The 20,609-nt window shown below is 36.7% G+C and overlaps 1 protein-coding gene across 1 annotated transcript in view; it reads right to left on the minus strand.

Annotated features, from left to right (window-relative positions):
* Window positions 1-9,697: 9,697 nt before the first annotated feature.
* Window positions 9,698-20,609, minus strand: part of ADH7 (alcohol dehydrogenase 7 (class IV), mu or sigma polypeptide) — a 41,816-nt gene continuing 30,904 nt past the window's right edge. Inside the window, exons 8-9 of the mRNA XM_006893081.1 lie at window positions 15,259-15,397; window positions 9,698-9,722 (exon numbers count right to left, since the gene is read on the minus strand). Coding sequence (XP_006893143.1) covers window positions 9,698-9,722; window positions 15,259-15,397 — 164 coding nt within the window. The remainder of the gene's footprint in view (window positions 9,723-15,258; window positions 15,398-20,609) is intronic.

The raw sequence follows: 20,609 nt of genomic DNA on the forward strand, positions 1-20,609 counted from the left end.
TGTACCAATGAGGGAGTTTTTCTTTTGCTTTTCAAGGAGAGGAGCAAATGGGGGGGGAGGGGTTTGTGCGGGGGAAAAGGATGCAACAATGAATGAATGGAATCCCAAAATCTCTGTAGATGTTCATTGAAATGAAAAATAAACAACCTAAATTTAAAAAAAAAAGAACTTCAAGCAGAGAAAAGAATTTTCTAGCATTCTGAGAAAGAGAGAGAGAACTGACATGAGACACTCTGAACACAAGCTGTTTGAACTGGGAAGCTTGATCTCTAATCTTGTGCTACTACAGAGACAAAGGAAGGCATTAAGCTAAAAAAAACGACGCATGAGAAACTACTTAAGTAGAGCATCTGGCCTCACACAACTCAGTCACTTCATACATGAAGAAGGCTAATAGTGTTGGTGTCAGGGAGCTACATCAAGGCGAGATTCCTACAGGGTTGCAGAGCAAAACAGAGAAACTCAAGGGCTTTAGGAAAAGCAAATTTTCCCAGAATGGACTTACAGTAAAGTGAGTAGCTCACCCCATAGAACAAACATTTTAATTTGGCTACATTATAAAGGCAACAACTACTTTCACAGACACAATAAAATGACCTCATTATTATCAAGAAAAACTTCACATAATGTCAATAAAAGAGCAGACAACTTCAAACACTATAAACAAAATACATTAAACCTTCTCAAAAAAAAGCAGAAAATAATAGAGACCTCATGAATAATACCCCAGAGTCAGAAGACAGATGATATTTGTTGATATGGAGACATTTGAAGAGCTACGAATTAAAGTTAAAATGATGTAAGAAACAATGGCAGCTATAAATAAAGGGGCTAACCTAGAGGTAGAGAACCAGAAAAAAAAGATATTGATGAGAGTTATTTGAACAGCTATGGAAGAAATACAAAGGATGGAATAAACATTGGAAACCAATAGGAAAGCAAATACCCCAGAGACACAGAGCCAGAAGAAATATATTGATGAGAAGGAACTTGTAAAAGTATGGAAGAAAATGAAAATAATAGGATAAATAATTGAAACTATAGATAAAGAGGTACAAGAACTTTAAAAATCATCACAAGATAGAGAGGGTACTACTGCCTACACAGTACTAGAAATAATAGAAATACATGAAAGTGCAATACTGAATATTAAGACAGAACTGGCAGAAGTGTCCGACACATTTGAAGGACAAAAAAGTAGACTAGAAGAGATGGAGCAGAAAGTCAATCAGCTGGAAGACAAGATACTCAACATGAAGAAAACATTAGAATCATGTGGGATGACATAAAAAACAAACAAACTACCCACAACAAACATATGTAAGATTTGAATTCCGGAACAAGAGAGGGATAGGCAAATCATGGAGTAAATTGTGGAAGAGATACTTAAAGAAAACTTCCCAGATATTATGAAGAAGAATGTGGAAATCCACAGTCAGGAAGCTCAGTGAACAAACACCAAATAGACTAGACCCAAAAAGGAAAATATCAAGGCATATAATCACATTCTCTAACATAAAAGATAAGGGTAGAATACTAAATGCAGCATGAGAGAAACATAGAATCACCTACAAGGAAAAATCAATCAAATTAAATTTTATTTTCAGCAGAAACCATGCAAGCAAGAAGAAAACGGGATAGCATAACCAGAAAGTCAAAAGAAAACAATTGTGAACTGAGGTTCCTGTATCCAGCACATCTCTCCATAAAAAAAATGTAGGAGAAGTCACATCCTTTGAAGAAAAAAAAAAGAACTTAAGAAATATGTGAAAACAAAGACAAATCTATAAGAAGATTTAAGGGAAATCCTTCGCCCAGAGACACCAAAAGAAAGAGAATGGACCCCAGTAACAAAAAAAAAGAAAGAAACACAGCAAAATAACTACAATAAAAGCTGCTGTGTTAAAAATCACACTTAAGGTTAATGGACTAAATGCACCAATCAAGAGAAAAAGATTAGTAGAATGGATTAAAAAAAACCCCAAAACCAAAAATTCCCAAAGTCCGTCAATATTTTGTCTACAAAAGATGCATCTAATAAACAAAGAGAAAGATAGACTTAAAATCAAAGGCTGGAAAACATATAACAATCAAATGGCATTCACAAAAAAAGCAGGAGTGGCAATACTAATCTCTGATAAAATCAACTTAAGGATGAAAATAACCATAAAAGATAAGGAAGGGCACTATATAATGATTAAAGGCAGAGTAGATCAAGAAGACATAACATTGCTCAACATCTGTGGACCAAATGATTGACCTGCTAAACACATTAAAAAAACCCAACAAAAACCTGTTAACAAAACTGAAGAAAGAAAAAGACAGCACCATTAATAGTAGTAGGAGACTTTAACTCACTACTCTCACCAAAGGATTGGTCAAGTCAAAAGAAACTTAACAAAGACGCAGAAGACCTACACTACACAGTCAGCCAATCAAACTGGTGGATGTATTCTGAGCACTGCAACCAAATAAAACTCTATTCACTTTGTTCTCAAGTGCACATGGTGCATTCTCCAGAACTGATCATATATTAGGACACAAAGAAAGCCTCAACAAATTAAAAAAAAATTAAATAATACAAATCTCATGCACTACCCAGATTGACACGGTCAGCTATAGAACACATGAACAGACCCATCACAAAAGAAGAAATTGAGCAGGTCATAAAAAGATTCTTTGACAAAAAAAGTCCTGGACCAATGGCTTCACAGATGAATTCTACCAAACATTCAGAGATTTATCACCAAGTCTACTTAAGTTATTTGAAAAAGTACAAATAGAAGGAACATTCGCAGAGTCATTCTATGAAGCAAGCATAACAGTAATACCAAAACCAGGCAAACATATTACAAAAATAAGAAAACTACAGACCAATAGTTCTCATGAACATAAAACCAAAAATCCTTAATAAAATCCTAGCCACCCACTAGAATCCAAAAACACATTAAAAAAAAATTCATCGTGACCAGGTGGGATTCATAAGGAGTATACAAGTATTCAACATAAGAAAAACAATCAATGTAGTTCACTACATTAACAGCATAAATAACAAAAATCCTATATTAGCAATTGATGCAGACAAAAGCATTTGACAAAATCCAACACCCCTTCCTGATAAAGATACTCAGCAAAATTGGAATAGAAGGTAATTTCCTCAAAATAGCAAATAATAGATATGTAAAAACCAAAAGCCAACATTAATCTCAATGGAGAAAGACTAAAAGCATTTTCTTTGTGCATAGGGATCAGACAAGGATGCCTGCCCACTGTCACCACTTCTATTTAATATTGTATTGGAAGTACTTGCTAGAGCAATATGATAAGAGAAGGAAATAAAAAGCATCGAGATAGGCAGAGATGTTTAAACTGTCACTCTATGCAGATAGTATGATAGTGTACACAGAAAACTCCAAAGACTCAACCAAAAAACTGTAATAGCTAATAGACCAATTTAGTTAATTGGCAGGATATAAGATCAATATTAAAAAATCAGTGTAATTTCTTTACAGTAACAAAGAGAACTCAGAGAAGGAAACCAAGAAAGCAAAACAATTTCCTATAGCCAAGCACAAATTGAGATACTTGGGAATGAATCTAACTAGAGACACAAAAGACCCATACAAAGAAAACTACAAAACATTTTTACGAGACACAGGAAAAGACCTAAAGAAATGGGAAATGTGTTCATGGATAGGAAGACTCAATACTGTGAAAATTATAATCCTACCAAAAGCAATCTGCATGTTCAACACAATCCTGATACAGATACCAAATTCACTTTTTGAGGAGATTGAAAATTATCAAGTTCATTTGGACAGGAAAGAGACCCTAAATAAGCAAAGCATTACTGAAAAACAAAAATGAAGTGGGAGGCATAGCATTCCCTGACCTCAGAATCTACTAGAGAACAAAGTCAGTCCCACAAGGATAAATATTGTATAAACCTGTTATTGTAGAATGGGTATAAGGATCCAGGAGGGGTGGAAGAGGCTGGAAGCAGAGAGATGTGGGCGTGCAGGGGGAGGGGGAGATTAATCATTGGGTTGTATAATTTGATGGGTGAGGGGTGAAGGAAATGGAAAGGATTTTTTCTAATTTGTATTTAAGTTTTGTAAATAAACTAGTAGAGAAAAAGATTAAAAAATCATAAATAAATCCCTGTGTGTATCAAAACCTTTCTCTAGCAGAATGAAAGAAAATCTACTAACGGGGAAAAAAACCATCGCAGACAAGGGTCTCATATCAAAAGTTGATAGAATTCTACAAGGCCTCCACAAGAAAAAGACTGATAACATAATTAGAAAATGGTAAAAGGCATGGGAAGACTTTTTAAAGAGGAAAATATTTAGATGGCTAACAGACACATAAACAAATGCTCAAAATCACTTGCAATAAGAGACACGCAAATCAAAATCACAGTGAAATACTATCTCATTCCAGCAGCAGTGGCAAAGTTTAACAGGGAAGCAATAAGTGTTGGAGATGATGTGACAAGACAGGAACTTTTATACACTGTTGGTGGAATTTTAAAATGGTACCATTCCACTCAAGGCAAGTTCAATGGCACTGTCAAGGCTGAGAATGGAAAGCTGGTCATTAATGGGAAAGCCATCACTATCTTTCAGGAGCAGGATCCCACCAACATCAAGTGGAGTGATGCTGGTTCTGAGTATGTTGTGGAGTCCACTGGTATCTTTACAACCTCAGAGAAGGCTGAGACTCACTTCAAGGGTGGTACCAAATCTCTGCTCCTTCTGCCAATGCCCCCCATGTTTGTGATGGGTGAGAATCGTGAAAAGTATGACAACTTTCTCAAGATTGTCAACAACTCATCCTGCACCACCAACTGTTTGGTCTCTCTGGCCAAGATCACCCATGACAACTTTGGACTCATGACCACAGTCCATGCCATCAATGATATCCAGAAGACTGTGGGTTATCCCTTTGGATAGTTAGAGAGCCCATCTTTTCATGTACCATCAGTAAATTACCCTGTACTCATTTAAAAAAAAAAAAAACCAAACTAACGCTCACTCTCAGATGAGAGGCAGTTTTGAGATGATTCTCACTGCTCTCCCAGATTTGCAATAACTTGTTTAGTATATTGCAATCCCTCTGTTTTATTGGCAATTTACTAAAGAAAGAACCTCTTTTGTCCAGTAATAAGAATACAGTTTGACTTTGTTTAATAGATTCACTGACTAGAAATGAGATATACACAAGCACGAACAGTTTCTGAACTTCCCTTAAAACTTGGATTTTCTGATGATTCTGAAAGTGGATTGTATGTAGGTTTTCCTGGGAAAGTAGTAAAAAAAGCTTTCTGTTCACTTTTTGACCAAGAAGTGATGCTTTTTCCCCTCCAAAAAAAAATTATAGTAAATACACTTGCTTCCCCCCCAAAAATGTCAATTCCTTTGTCCTCAAGTTGATTTCAAGTCATTGTGATACCAAACATATAAAAATCATCATGTATGTCACTTATTTGTAAAATCCTACTCCATATGATCAAGAGCCAATGATAATGAAGGAAAAGGTTCAAGCTGCATGTAAAGCATTGGCAAAAAATAAGACTCCAGGAATTGGTGGGATATCAATTGGTATGTTTTAACTGAGAGATGCAGCTCTGTATGTGCTCACCAGTTCATGCTAGGAAATTTGGATGAGAGCTACCAGTTTGACAGACTGGAAGAGGTCTATATTTGTTCCCTATCCTAAAAAAGGTGAACAATCAGAATGTAGAAATTATCAAACAATATCACAGGAAAGCAAAATACTGCTGTAGATCATTCAAAAATGGCTAGAAGAGTAAATAGAGAACTTCCTGTTCAATCTGGATTTAGAAGAGATTGTGGCACCAGGGCTGGCAATGCTCATGTTAGATGGATCCTAGCTGAAAGCAAAGAATATTAAAAAATGTCTATTTGTGTTTGTTGACTATACAGAGGCATTTCACTGTGTGGATCAGAAAAAAATTGTGGCTAACATTGAGACAAATGGGAATTCCAGAATACTTACATTGTGCTCATGCAAAACCTATACCTAGACCAAGAGGCTATTGTGCAAACAGAGCAAGGGGATACAACATGGTTTAAAATTTTTAAAAGTGTACATAAAGATTGTATCTTTTCTCTATACCTATTCAACCTGTATGTTGAGAAAATTATTGAAGAAAGTGAACTCTATGAAGAAGAACGTGGCATCAGAGTTGGAGAATGATTAATCAATAACCTCCATTATGCAGATGACACAACCTTCTTTGCTGAAAGTGAGATGAACTTGAAGCACTTACTGCAGAAGAGAAAACACTACAGTGTTCAATATTAATTGACTCCTAATGTAAAGAAATAAAAATTCTCACTACTAGACTAATAAGCAATATCATTATAGAGAAAAACTTGAAACTGCTAACAACTTCATCTTACTTAGATCCATAATCAATACACTTGACATCAACAGTCAGGTATTCAAAACATATATTGCATTGGCAAAGTCTGCAATTATTTTGAAGCAATGATAGTTTAAAAATAAGATTTGCAAGCAAGATTCTGCTGAAGATCATCCAAAAACGATTAGAACAGCACATCAGCAGAGAACTGCCGGAAGTCCAGGCTGGGTTTAGAAGGGGTCGTGGTACTAGGGATATCGTTGCTGATGTTAGATGGATCTTGGCTGAAAGCAGGGAATACCAGAAGAATGTCTATCTGTGTTTCATTGATTATGCAAAGGCATTTGACTGTGTGGATCATAACAAACTGTGTCTGACTCTGAGAGAATGGGAATCCCAGAACATTTAATTGTGCTAATAGGAAACCTATACTTGGACCAAGAGGCAGTAGTCAGAACAGAGCAGGGTAACACTGCATGGTTCAAAATAGGGAAGGGTGTACGCCAGGGATGCATCCTGTCTCCATACCTTTTCAACATGTATGCAGAGCAGATTATCCGAGAGGCTGGGCTCTATGAGGAGAATTGTGGCATCAGGATTGGTGGAAGATCTATCAACAATCTCCATTATGCAGATGACACAACCTTGCTTGCTGAAACTGAGGAGGACCTCATGCACTTGCTGCGAAGGGTCAAGGACTGCAGCCTTCAGTATGGACTAAGGCTCAACGTCAAGAAGACAAAGATTCTCGCCACTGGACCAATTGGCAGCATCAGGATGGATGATGAAGAGATTGAGAGTGTTCACAGCTTCACTTTGCTCGGCTCCACAGTCAACACTCTTGGTACCAGCAGTCAGGAAATCAAAAAGCGTATCGCGATGGGAAAGTCTGCCGTTAGGGACCTCTCAAACATACTCAGGAGCAACAGTGTCCCTCTGGAGACTAAGGTGCGCCTGATACAGGTCATGGTATTTGCAATCGCTTGTTATGCATCAGAGAGTTGGACAATGACTAGGGAGGACAGAAGGAGAGTGGATGCTTTTGAGCTGTGGTGCTGGAGAAGGGTACTGAATGTACCCTGGACTGCCAGGAAAACAAACAGATTCATCTTGGAGAGGATTAAACCAAGGCAAGGATTCTGGGGCTTCGTCTGACATACTTTGGACATGTTGCCAGGAGGGACGGGTCCTTGGAGAGGGACATCATGCTTGGGAGGGTGGAGGGACAGCGCAGGAGGGGAAGACCCTCTATGAGATGGATTGATTCAGTGACTGGGGTAATCGGGATGGGTGTGTCAGAGGCGGTGTGGTTGGCGCAGGATAGAGCAAGGTTTAGAGCTGTTGTACATAGGGTCGCTATGAGTTGGAAACGACTTGATGGCACATAACAACAACAACAACAACTTTTCAATTACTTGTTATGCATCTGAAAGCTGAGCTGTGAAGTTGGTGAAGAGTACTGAATATCCCACAGGCCGTGAAAACAACAAACAGATATGTCTTGGAAAAGGTGTAGCCAGAGTGCTTCTTGGAGGTAAAGATGATAAAGCTTCATTTCACATACTCTGGGCATGTTGCTAAGAGAGGCCATTCCTTGAAGGAGGACATTATACTTGGAAAGGTGGATGGATGGTGAAAGAGAGGAGGACTCTCAACCAGATGAGTTGACACAGTGACTGCAACAGTGCACTTGATTGTGAAAATGGCACAGGATAGGACAGGTTTCAGATCTGTTGGTCATAGGTTCACTGTGAATTGCACTCAACTCTTCTGCGCCTAACAACAACATTCTATAGGAAGGCCCAAATATAAATTGGAGTTTATGTCAAAAAATGTGACCTGAGAGGGTAAATAGGGGTTTTTTTGTGGATATATTCATTGTATTGCAATTAAACTGTATTGTAAACTAGAACTATAGCTTTATATAATCTTATTTTTAAAAGAAAGTAGTTCATGTGCTTTCCAGATGCTTCAACATTTTTTTCTATAAACAAATAAAGCTTCTCTTCAATTTCTCATTGCCAATATCTTACTAAAAATTGTCAACATCAGTTCATTTCCATACACAAAAGTAATATGTGATATTAGAAACTCAAGTATTTGTTAACTTGAAGAGATAACAAGGAGGAAGTGGTTGGGCAGGTTTACAAGTGGGACTACTTAGGTACTTTTATTGTTTTTTATTGTTGCTGGGTGATGGTTACATAAGTGTGCTCTTTGCATGAGAATTCATTATGTTAATATTTATTATTTTGTATTTTAAGCAATGTCTTACATTTTCATAAAATGATACAAAATGAAAACAAACAGTTGTACTCCTCACACAAAATCAATTACAAAAATATTTTATCAAATATTTAAATTTTATTAGGAATTTTTAATATGTCATCACATTTTGATATATAGGTGGACAGAGAAATAGATATATACGCAAGGACAATTGTAACAAATAAAAGACCTTTTTGCTAGTCATTACTAAGTAAACAGACATTCAAAGACAAGTAAATTCTATTATATCAAACTGAACATTATAGAAATGACAGTATGATTCTAGTTTTATTTTTTCAAGTAGAATTGTAAAATGCTTTATTTTCTGAAAAATATTAGCTAATATCCTCTTGCAGTCTTATAGTATACTTTTTTGTTTCACCATGTTACATCATGATGATTTCTCTCTATTTCTTTGAAAATTTTATTATTGGGATTACATGAGATGATTTTAAATCTGATCTAAATTCATTTATAAAAAAAAACAAAATCTATTGCTATCAAGTGAAGACCGACTCCTTGCCACCCTCCATCAGGGTCTGGAGGTGGTAAATCTTCGCAAGAGGAGATTGTCCATTTTTTGGCCAAGAAGCAATTCATGGGTTCAAGGCACCAATCTTTCTGTTAGTGGCCCATCAGGATATGTTAAGCACCAGAATTTCTTAATTTATAGCAAAAAATCTTTTAAAAGGATTTTCATTTGAATAAAAAAATTAACTGCAATGTGTTACAGGTCATGCATAAAGAGACTATAATAACTTGTCCAAACTTTGAAATATTTTCACTTCCACTTAAATATCCATGTGTATATTTTTTTAAATGTTATCATTGCAGTCATAGAAAATGTGACTTGTAAATTTTAATATTGGTTACTCAAGCTTCTGGCTAATTCCCAGATACCTGTTTCATAAACACCAAAACCCATTACGGCCTTGTTTTTCAGAAACAGAGCTGACAAGCCAGACTCACAGGAGGAAACTGTGAAACAGATGCTCCACCTAGTGGTTCCACAGCACAGATCTCTTGCCGCTTAGGATCTTAAAACGTCAAGACAGTACGAATGCTGAAAAAGAACATGAAGGATTTTAGTGATTTGTTTCTATATCCTCCAAACAAAACTTTTTAAGCTAATTTCCCTCCCATTAACTATAGGAAATGTCAAGTAAGTCCTGTTATTGGTAAACTTTCTGAACCTTGAGGTCCTTAGCAATATTAGCATTCTTTTTGTGAATTTCTTGGGAAGGTATTTCGGTTAACTACTGACACATCTCTCAAAAAGATATTTCAGGTGATTCTTGACACATTAAAATAACTTCAAAAGACCAGCAAAGTAAAAATGATGTTCACGCTGAAGAGAAAGGATTAACACGGCTAAGAAGATGTGAAGAAACTAGTTAAAAGCAGTTTCTGTCAAGTGGCAACTGACTCATAAGTGATCCTATGTGTGTAAGAGTAGAATTGTGCCCATAAATTTTGAGTGACTGATTTTCACAGAGTAGGTCACCAGATTTTTCCTCTGAGACACATCTGAGTAGATGTGGATCATAACAAACTGTGGCTAACATTGAGAGGAATGGGAATTCCAGAACACTTAATTATGCTTATAAGAAAACCTATACCTAGACTAAGAAGCTGTTTCCCAAACAGAAGAAAGGAACACTGCATGATTTAAAATTGAGAACATTGTGCATAATGGTTGTATCTTTCCTCCCTATATATTCAATCTGTATGCTGAGCAAATCCTATGAAGTACAAACTGTACTTCATAAAGAACATGGCATCAGGACTGGAGGGAGACTCATCAACAATCTGCGTTACGCAGATGACAAAACTTGGCTTGCTGAAAGTGAGGAGGACTTGAGTCGCTTGCTGAAGAAGATCAAGGATTACAGCCCTTAATACAAACTGCATTAAGCAAATTAAGCAAACAAAAATCTTGATCACTGGGCCAATAATAAAAATCATGCTAGATGGAGAAGAGATTAAAATTCTCGGTGATTTCATCTTACTTAGATCCACAGTTAATACTGTTGCTTTCAAGCAGTCAGCAGATCAGGAGATGCACTGCTTTGGAAAAATCAACTATCAGGGGACTCTCCAAAGTCCTGAAGAGTAATAAAGTCAGTTTAAAGACCAAGGTGCACCTGATTGAAGCCATAGTCTTTCTAGTTACCTTCTATGCATTTGAGTGCTGGATAACGAATAAGAATGACAGAAAAACAATCAATGCCTTTCAGTTGTGGTATTGGGGAAGAGTGCTGAATATCCCATGGACTGCCAAAAGAGCAAACAAATGTCTTGGGAAAAGTACAGCCAGAGTGCTTCTTGAAGGCAATGATTACAAGCTTTGTCTCACATATTGTGGGCATGTTTCTAGGAGTGGCTATGCCTTAAAAAAAGGGGGGGATATGAACCTTGGAAACATGGAGGGTCAGTGAAGGAAAGGAAGACTCTCAGTCAGACTGACAGACACAGTGACTGCAGCAATGGGCTCAAGTATATCAGAGATGATGAGGATGATTCAGGGTAGAACAGGATTCAAATTTACTATTCATGTTGGTGGTGGTGATGGTGTGTGTCATTGAGTCACTTGCTACTCATAGCAACCTGAACAGTTCTGAAATCTGCCCTATGCTGAGTCAATCTCATTGTCTCCGACAGATCCAATCCCACTTCTCCAGTCACGGAATCAATCCATCTCATCCTGAATCTTCTCTTGTGCTCTTCCTCCACCCTTCCAAGCATGTTGTTCTTCTCTAAGGACTGGTCCCTCCTGGCCATGTGTCCAAAGTATGTGAGATGGAGCTTCAAAATCCTTGCCTTCAGGGAGTAGCTTAGTTTCACCTTGTCTCTGAATGACCTGTTAATTCTCCTAGCTGTCCTGAGTATGTTCAACACTCTTCTCCAGCACCACAACTCATCAGTAAGAGTTACTCTTCAATTGTCCTTAGTCGTTGTCCAGCTCTCTGATGCATATCAAGTAATTGTAAAGGCCATGGCTTATTTCAGGTGCACTTTTGTCTCCAGACAGCCATGATTGCTCTTCAGTACTCTAGAGAGGTCCCTGAAAGTGGACTTTCCCAGTGCAATTTGTCTTCTCCTTTCTTAACTGCTGATGCCAAGAGCATTGATTGTGAAATTAAGTAAGGTGAAATTGTTAACAATCTCAGTCTCTTCTACATCTATCATGAAGCTGTCAATTGGCCCAGTGGTGAGAACATTCATTTTTTTGATGTTGAGCTTCAAGCCATACTGAAGAGTACAGTTTTTGACCTTCTGTGGCAAAAGCATCAGATCCTCCTCAATTTCAGCCAAGCAAGATTGTGTCTTCTATATAAATCAGGTTGTTGATAAGTCTTCCTCCAATCCAGATGCCATATTCTTCCTCATATAGTCCAGCCTGCCGAATTATCTATTCTGCATATATATTGAAAAGGTATGGAAATAGGATATGTCCTTGACACATACCTTTTCTGATCCTGAACCATTGCAGTGTTTCCTTGCTCTGTTCTCACTATTGCTTCCTGATCCAATTATAGGATTTGGACAAGCACAATTAAGATTCGGCTTGATGGCTGTAACACCACCACCTTTTAATCTGCAAACTGGGCATATTAGCCATTCATATCACGCAAGAACTCCTCTTGGTGTCCAAAACACAAAACCAGACATACTTTCAGATATTTGTCTCGTAATGAAACATAGAACTGACTCATATGGTTTCCAAGACTGTAAAATATTCCTGGAAGCAGACTGCTTCATTTCATTCCTACAGAGTAGCTGATGAGTTTGGACTGTAGACTTTTTGATTGCCATTAGGATCCTTTAAGGCAGACTAGTGATAAGGACCTGTACAACCAAGCAAAAGGCACAAAGTTTGAGTCCACCAGCTACTCTGCAGGATGGAGGTAATGTCCTAAGTTCTAATTTGATGGCACATAACAATAACATTAGAAGGATTCAACTACTATACCACTAGGGCTTCTATTTTGATGAAGGTTATAAAAGTAAATGTGACCCTGCTTCTCTCACTTTATCCCCAGAGCCTAGCAGATAGGCTAGAATAGAATGTGACAACATGATTAGTTGTTCAAGAATTAGATTAATTAGTAATAAAAACACAGTGGTGCAATAGTAGAAGCTTTCCAAAACATTCAAAGATTGACCTTTTAGGGAAACTTGAGTCTTGGCAGCTTAAGTGAATGATTGATTCAACAGACAGGCGATCTATCATCAAGCTGCTAGGTTAATGTGTCCGAGTCACAGATGATTAAAGATTGAATTAAGGCAGCAATAATATATGATGGGAGATCATAGAAGGCACATTGTCAGGGCTTAGCTTCAGCTTGTCTGTAGTAGATGAGAGTTGAAAAGCTAAATGTGACAATATGGGATTATTTTCCCACTTAAAAGTTATTGTTGAAAGAATTATTTTGGGTGAAATTATTGGAAGTGGTACATTCAAGTAAAGGCATGCAAGAAGTAGATGGAAATTAAGGTGCTCAGGATTATAAAAGGGAAATTGAAAGTCACTGCCTTGAAGGGATATAAGAAATAAATTCCATGAAAGCCAAATTTCTATTTCTTTGGAAAGCAACTAGTAACTTTATTCCAACTACAACATATATAAAGTTGTTATTGTTCTTAGGAGTCACCATATTTATTCTGGTTCATAGCAAACCTCCATCTAACAAACTGAAAACCTCTCTGGTCCTGCGCCATGCTTATAATCTTTGCCCTTTCCAAGCTTATTGTTGTGTTTCTCGACTTCCTTGCCCGTCAGCATATTGGAGAAGTCCTTGGCAGTAGATTTACCTGTTGTAATACATCATGATTTCTCCACTGCTGTTACTATGAGTGTATGTATTGTGTATTCAAATACAATTAAATCCTTGACAAGTCCAATCTTTTCTCCATTTATTCTGAGATTCCCTATTGGTTCAGTTGTAAGGATTCTGTTTTCTTGATGTTTAATTATAATCTATATTGAAGGCTCTACTCTTTGATCATCTTCAGTAAATGCTTCAAGTTAGATCTCTTCTGTTTCTGCAAGCAAATTTATGTCATCAGCTAATTACATGTTGCTAATGAGTCTTTCTCCAGTCCTCATATCACTTCTAATGCCAATTGTGCTTGAGTCTTTCCCCAATCTTTATTTAGTTGTTAGTTTTACTTAATTGATTAAAGGTGTAGTGGATGGTCCTGACAGTTTAACTCATCACTGTCTTGCTTGGAAAACAATTTAAAAGTTCAGAGTACAGTGGTTCAGCAGTCAAGATCAGTACAGTGGATCAGCAGTCAGGATCAGTACACAGAGAAAGACAACTGAAAAAGCACTTAGAAGAAATGTTAGTGGAAACTTAGACTCCTTAGATTATATCCAAGAGGCAGTGGTGGTTTGGCAGTACAGCTGTTGCTTTCTTTCTGGGATACCTGGGTTCATTTCTTATCCAATCCCTAGTTCATTCACAGACATTATTAATCTATCACCAGAGGTTCACCAGGTTGCTATGAGTCTGATGGCCTTGCATGTAAGGAGTTGAACTGCCAACATAAAGGTAGGTAGTTTGAATCCACTAGCTGCTCTATGGGAAAAAGATGGACAAACTCCTCCTATATAATTTTTAGCCCCTAAAAACCCACTGGAGTGTTAGTTATGAGTGAATTCTGACACTAAACCAACAAATGATGGTTGCTATGAGTGATAATGGTGTACAAATTTCAGTGTCATTTCTAAGGCTAAAAAGGACTAAAAAGAAAAGTCTGGTGGTCTGGAACTCAGAAGCAAAAACATCATGGACCACTGTGGTGTAATCTGAAACCCATCGTGAGGATGTCATTGCACCAATAGTGTTTCTTTCCTAATCAAACAACAAACGCAACAGTTCACAGTTGTAAATACCCTTTGCTAAGGAAATCTAAATCTATGGTGGATACTTAAAAAAAGTATTTATAGACTTAATGTATGAAAAGTCCCTTGCTTGCTGTTTCAGATATTATAAGGCAGACATTGCAGTCGAAATGTAATTGAATTCTTCATATTCCATTGATACTTTTGCCAACCGTCAGAGGCAAGAAGAGTGTGCAAGAATGTCCATACTTACCTGCACATACACTCAGAGGAGTTTGGGGTGTGGTAGTGAGAGAGAATATAGACTTCTCATTCAGTTTGTATCTTAGTGCTGGACCTATGAAGCTATTTATTTGCCTCTCAAGAACCTTAGTCATTAAAAATGGCAAATATTGAAATGGCACCATTGAAAATGGAATAATACTATTTGACCTATAAAAATCAGAAGAACATTTGAAAAAGTGCCTTGGCAATTGTAAGGGAATTTCATGGCAATACTTGATCAAGACAATAGCTTCAAGGTAATGCTAAAAATTCAAGATGACATAGAGGATTTATAAAAAAATTAAAATAAGACAATGGCATACTAAATCTATTAATAGTAAATTATTAGCCATTTCAATGAGTTAGATATAATAATCAGAAAAAATATGATTGAAATAGATATATTTATATTTATGACTATTACAAAAAGGAGCTTATAGGGAGGAGATAATACCATGGAAAACAAAATCACCAAAATAGATACCTTTGTCCTGAATAAAGCAGTTCAAATCCTTCATTGATTTTTTCAAAAGGTAACCTGTGGGTTATCAACTGGTCCAGGTCAAATTTCTTTTTCAGGAAATCATTTACTAGTTTAGGAACATCATCTCTACTTTTCCAACCTGCAAATAAGCACATATTTTATCTTTCGACTTAAATAATCTTTATACTGAATTATTTTATAAATCATTGTCTTTTATTACCTTGTACTTTCCACCATTTGTAAGTTAGTTTGTGACACTGTATTGACCTACAGTTTGCTATGATACTGAAAACTAGCCACTGGTATTTCAAATACTTTCAGAGTCATCAAGGTGGAGAGTTTTCAGTAGAACTTTTAGTGTAACTAAGACTAAGGCAGACTGGAAAAAGAGTCTATGTGGTCTACTTCTGATAACTCAACTTCTAGCTGTTGAGCCGCAACTGACACATAGCTAACTTTCCAGTTTTCAGAGGCTATAAGTTGCATGGGAGGAGATCATCTGTTTTTCTTCCATGAAGGAGCTGGTGGCTTTCAACGGCCAGAGAGGTGCAGTGCAACCCCTTTGCATACTACATATTTTTTTATCTTTTGTAATTTTCACCATGTGACATAAAATGCATTTACTTGGGTCTTGATTTTAAGTTTTTCTGTACTAACAGGAGAGGATTTCTCAATTCTTAAGAGCAAGACTGCATCTATTTTGTCTCTGCTTTAACCCTAGACCCTGGAATGGTACCTTGTGATTAATACACATTTAACAAGTATCCTTAGAATAACAAAATTTTACTTGTAATTTCCCCAAAGAATCTGTAATGTCCAAGATTCATACAAATGAAAGAACAGAGGGAGTCTAGTTTTTATCTCTGTTTTGTGCCTAAGTTAAAATCATATCTCCTCCAAGGAGGCCTCTAATAAATTTCACTCATACCAACCAACCAGCCTCTGATATTTGTGGTCTAAATAGAGTGGGAAGGGCACATATACCAGCTTTATACCTCAACTCTCATCTTAGGAACTGTGGAGGCAAAGTATTTAATAATTTGCATTATAGCTTTGAAAATTAAAATAAAAAATACGTAAATAAAAGTTTTGACATAAAACCCAGTAAGACAGTTGTTGCTGAATTAATTCTGACTCAGAACAGCTCTATGTGTATCAGAGTAGAAGTGAGCTTCATAGAATTTTCAACAGCTGATTTTTCAGAACTAGAGCAGCAGGCTCTTCTTCAAGGGCACCTCTGTGTAGAACCTAAATTCAAATGATTCCATTAACAGGTCAGTGTCTTAACTGTTTGTATCACTCAGAAATCCTGTTTTACACATTGTTATTATGAAGCATCATTGATCTGACTGTGACTCATACCTACTCTGTGAACAACATATGAATACCTTGTCCTATCCTGCACCATCCTCATGACTCTATTATACCCAAGTTCATTATTGCAGTCACAATTTCCAAATATCTTGTTTAGGGCCTTCCTTTCTTTTCCTGAACATCTACTTGTTAACAATTGTTGTTGCCATTGTTGTTAGGTGACATGAGTTAAATTTGAATCATAGTGACTCTGTGAACAACAGATCAGAACCCTTTCCTTTCCTGTACCATCCTCATCACTTATGAAATACTTGAGCCCATTGTAGCAGTCATGTCAATCCACCTGGTTAGAGGTCTTCCTCTCTTACCAACTGTCTACTGTCCAAGCAATCTGTCCCTTTCCAAGGCATAGCTTCTCCTAAAATCATGACAAAAGTATGTGTGACTAAGCTTCATCATCTTTACATCCAAGGAGCACTCTGTATTTTCTCCAAGACATGTTTGTTATTTTTTGGCAGTCCATGGGCTATTCTGTCATCTTTATTCATTGTCCAGTTCTCAAATGCAAAGAAAGTGATTGAAAAGACTAAGTCCTGAATCAGGCACATCTTTGTCGTTAAATTGACGGAGTTGCTGCTCAGTAATTTGGAGAGGCCCCTGACTACAGACTTTCTCAATGCCATACATCTCTTGATCTCTTTATTGTTGGTACCAAGTGTGTTGACTGTAGATTCAATCAAGATAAAATTGTGAACAGTTTTTATCTTTTCTTTATCTATAAGTCTAGTAGTGAGAATTTATTTTTTCTTGACATTGATCTGTAATCCATATTGAAGGCTGTAGTCTTTGATCTTCTGCAGCAAGTGGAATACAGTGACTCACTGTACCAAAAAGAATTAACCAACACCAAAATATGTCAGGAAGTACCTTATGCTCAAGAGTCAATGATTATGAAGGAAAAAGTTCAAGCTGCACTAAAGATATTGGCAAAAATTTAGGTCCCAGGAATAGATAGGATACAAATTGACATACTTCAAATAACAGGCACAGCACTGGATGTGTGCATCGGTCTGTGCCAGGCAATTTGAAAGACAGATACCTGGTTGATTGACTGAAAAAGATCCTTATTTATTTCCATTCTCAAAAAAGAAACATGGAAATTAAAAAACAACATCACTAATATTGCACACAAACAAAATATTGCTTAATATAATAAAAAAAATTACTGTAACAGTACATTAACAGAAAACTACCAGAAATTCTGCTTGGGTTTAGAAGAGGCTGTGCCACAAGGGCTATCATTGCTAATGTCAAATGGATCCCAGCTGAAAGCAAAGAACACCAAAAGAATGTATATGCTTTATTGCCTGTGCAAAGACATTTGACTGTCTGGATCATAACAAATTATGGGTAGCATTGAGAAGAATGGGTACCCCAGAACACTTAATTATGCTCATGAATAGCTATACCTAGATATAGAGGCTCTTGTCTGAGAAGAGCAAGGGAAACACTACGTGGTTTAAAATCAGGAAGGGAGTGTGTCAGGGTTGCATCCTGTCTCTGTAAAATATTCAATCTCTATCCTGACAGAAAAAAAAAATCATTCAGGAAGCTGAACTCTACAAAGAAGAATGTGGCATCAGGGTCAAAGAAAGACTCTCCAACAACTTGCCCTATGTTAACATATACTGTTGCTATTGTTGTGAGGTGCTGTCGAGTACAACTCATAGAGACCCTATGAATGACTGATCTGAATACTGTCCTTTCCTGTGCCTGCCTCACAATTTCACACACACCAGCCCTTTGCTGCAGTCAGTGTCAACCCACCTGGTTGAGGGTCTTCCTCTCTTTCACAATTATTCCACCTTCCTGAGAATGATGTCCCTCTCCAAGAAATAACCTTTCCTATCAGCATACCCATAGGATGTGAGACAAAGCTTCATCATCTTTGCCTCCAAAGAGTGAGCACTCAGGCTACATCTTCTTCAAGACATATCTCTTTGTTCTTTTGTTGGCCCATGAGCTATTCAGCACTCTTATCCAACACCACAGTTCAAAGATATCAATTCTTCTGTTATTCTTATTCTTTATCCAGCTCTCAGATGCATAATATGTCACTAAAAAGACTATATCCTGTATCAGGTGCATCTTGATCCTCAAACTGACATCATTACCCCTTAATAATTTGGAGCTGTCCCTGACTGCAGACTCTCCCAGTGAAAAATGTCTCCTGATCTCTTGACTGCTAGTACCAAGTGTATTGATTATAGATCCGACTAAGATGAAGTCATTGACAATTTCAATCCTTTCTCAGTCTATCTTATCTTATCCTATAAGTCTGGTGGAAGAAATCAATATTTGTTCCCATTCTCAAGAAAGATAATCCAATATAATGAAGAAATTATCAAATTCACTCCCCAAACAACATGCCTCTGGAAACTCTAGGAACTTTGATAAATGTCAATAGTTGTTGAAGGGCTTCAGGCCTTTTGTTCATAGGGTCACTATGAGTCATGCTCAACTCGAAGGCAATCAACAACATCATTAATATCACATGCAAGCAAAATACTAATGAAAATTATTCAAAGTCACCTAGAACAGAACATAGAGATCTATCAGACATTCAAGCTGAATGTTAACAGATAAATGCTAAATAATCATATTCTGTAATTTTTAATGAAGATTTATAATTATTTTCCTAGTGTTTCTTTTGTATTTACATCTCCGCTAAATTTTATGTTTGCTAAGTGGAAATTAAGTCTAAGATCTATACTCTTTAATATAATTTTAGTCAGTAATTGAATGCTTAATACTTTCTAGTATGTTACAAGGCATAATGTGTGTTTTCAAAGTGCCTAATTCAAGCATCTAAGAAGGCAATAAATCCATTAACAATGAAATGTTAAATAAACAATTATGGCATATTTAAACATTGTTGTTGTTGTTATATGCCATCAAGTTGCTTGTGTCTCATAACGACCCTATGTACAACAGCCCTAAACCCTGCTCTATCTCTTGCCAACCTTATTATGCATCACTAAAAAATGAACATGAATTAAAGAATAACTGCACAACATGTAAAATGAGAATCATTTAGGTTTAGTAACATAAGTCAGTCTCAAAAGAATAATTATTTAATTATTTTATAAGAATACTAATACAAAAAAACCTAAGAAACTGTTTACACACAGAAAGAATCAATCCTGGGTGGGTTAACAGACATAAAAGTAAAGGATAGGGAAGAAAAAAAAATAAACAGGTATGTAAGTAAATATATATTTTCCCTAATAAAAGATGAAAATGTCACTAGAATATGAGACCAAATGGAGAAGAAAATAGATTTCACTGTACTCTTTGTTCGAGGAGAGTGGTCAGCTACCTCCTCTTTCATCTCCACAAGTAGCGCTGTCTTTACTGGTTTCCCAAATAATGTTTCCAATGTGAATATAATCTGTCTCTGAAGATGCATAATTCCTCTTTGTTTATTTGTGTATTTTGGGTTTGGTTCTTTAATGTTTTGTGATGCCACTGTGAATTATTCAGTTTAATGCCATTCTCTATCCTCATTGTTGTACATGTTGCAAAGAATAATGGATTAAACCAGAACTTCATGCAACTTAAAATCATTCCAGATATAGAGAGACTCTCCTTCTAATTTTAGAATGGACTGGCCTACTGGGTAAGGAGTTGCACTGTCAACCTAAAGGTCAGCAATTTGAATCCACTAGCACCTTTGAAGGAGAAATAGGGGCAATCTCCTCCCATGCAATTCACAATCTTAGAAAACCCTCTGAAGGGTCAACTATGAATATTTCTGATCCTAGGGAAATGAATGAGAAAACTTAAGGCTAGTTGATCTACAAAAGCTAATAGTAGTCTTTCTCCATTGAGAAGGATGCTGGCTCTCGGCTTTGCATACATACTTTTCACTATGTTGAAGAAATTCCCTTTTATTCCAATTTTGCTCAGTGTCTTTAACAGGAAGTGGTGTTGGATTTTGTCAAATTACTTTTCTGCATCAGTTGCTAAGATCATAT

The sequence above is a fragment of the Elephantulus edwardii genome, unplaced genomic scaffold (assembly GCF_000299155.1).
Source record: "Elephantulus edwardii isolate Elephantulus edwardi_28Jun2011 unplaced genomic scaffold, EleEdw1.0 scaffold00122, whole genome shotgun sequence".
NCBI classification, from domain to species: Eukaryota; Metazoa; Chordata; class Mammalia; order Macroscelidea; family Macroscelididae; genus Elephantulus; species Elephantulus edwardii.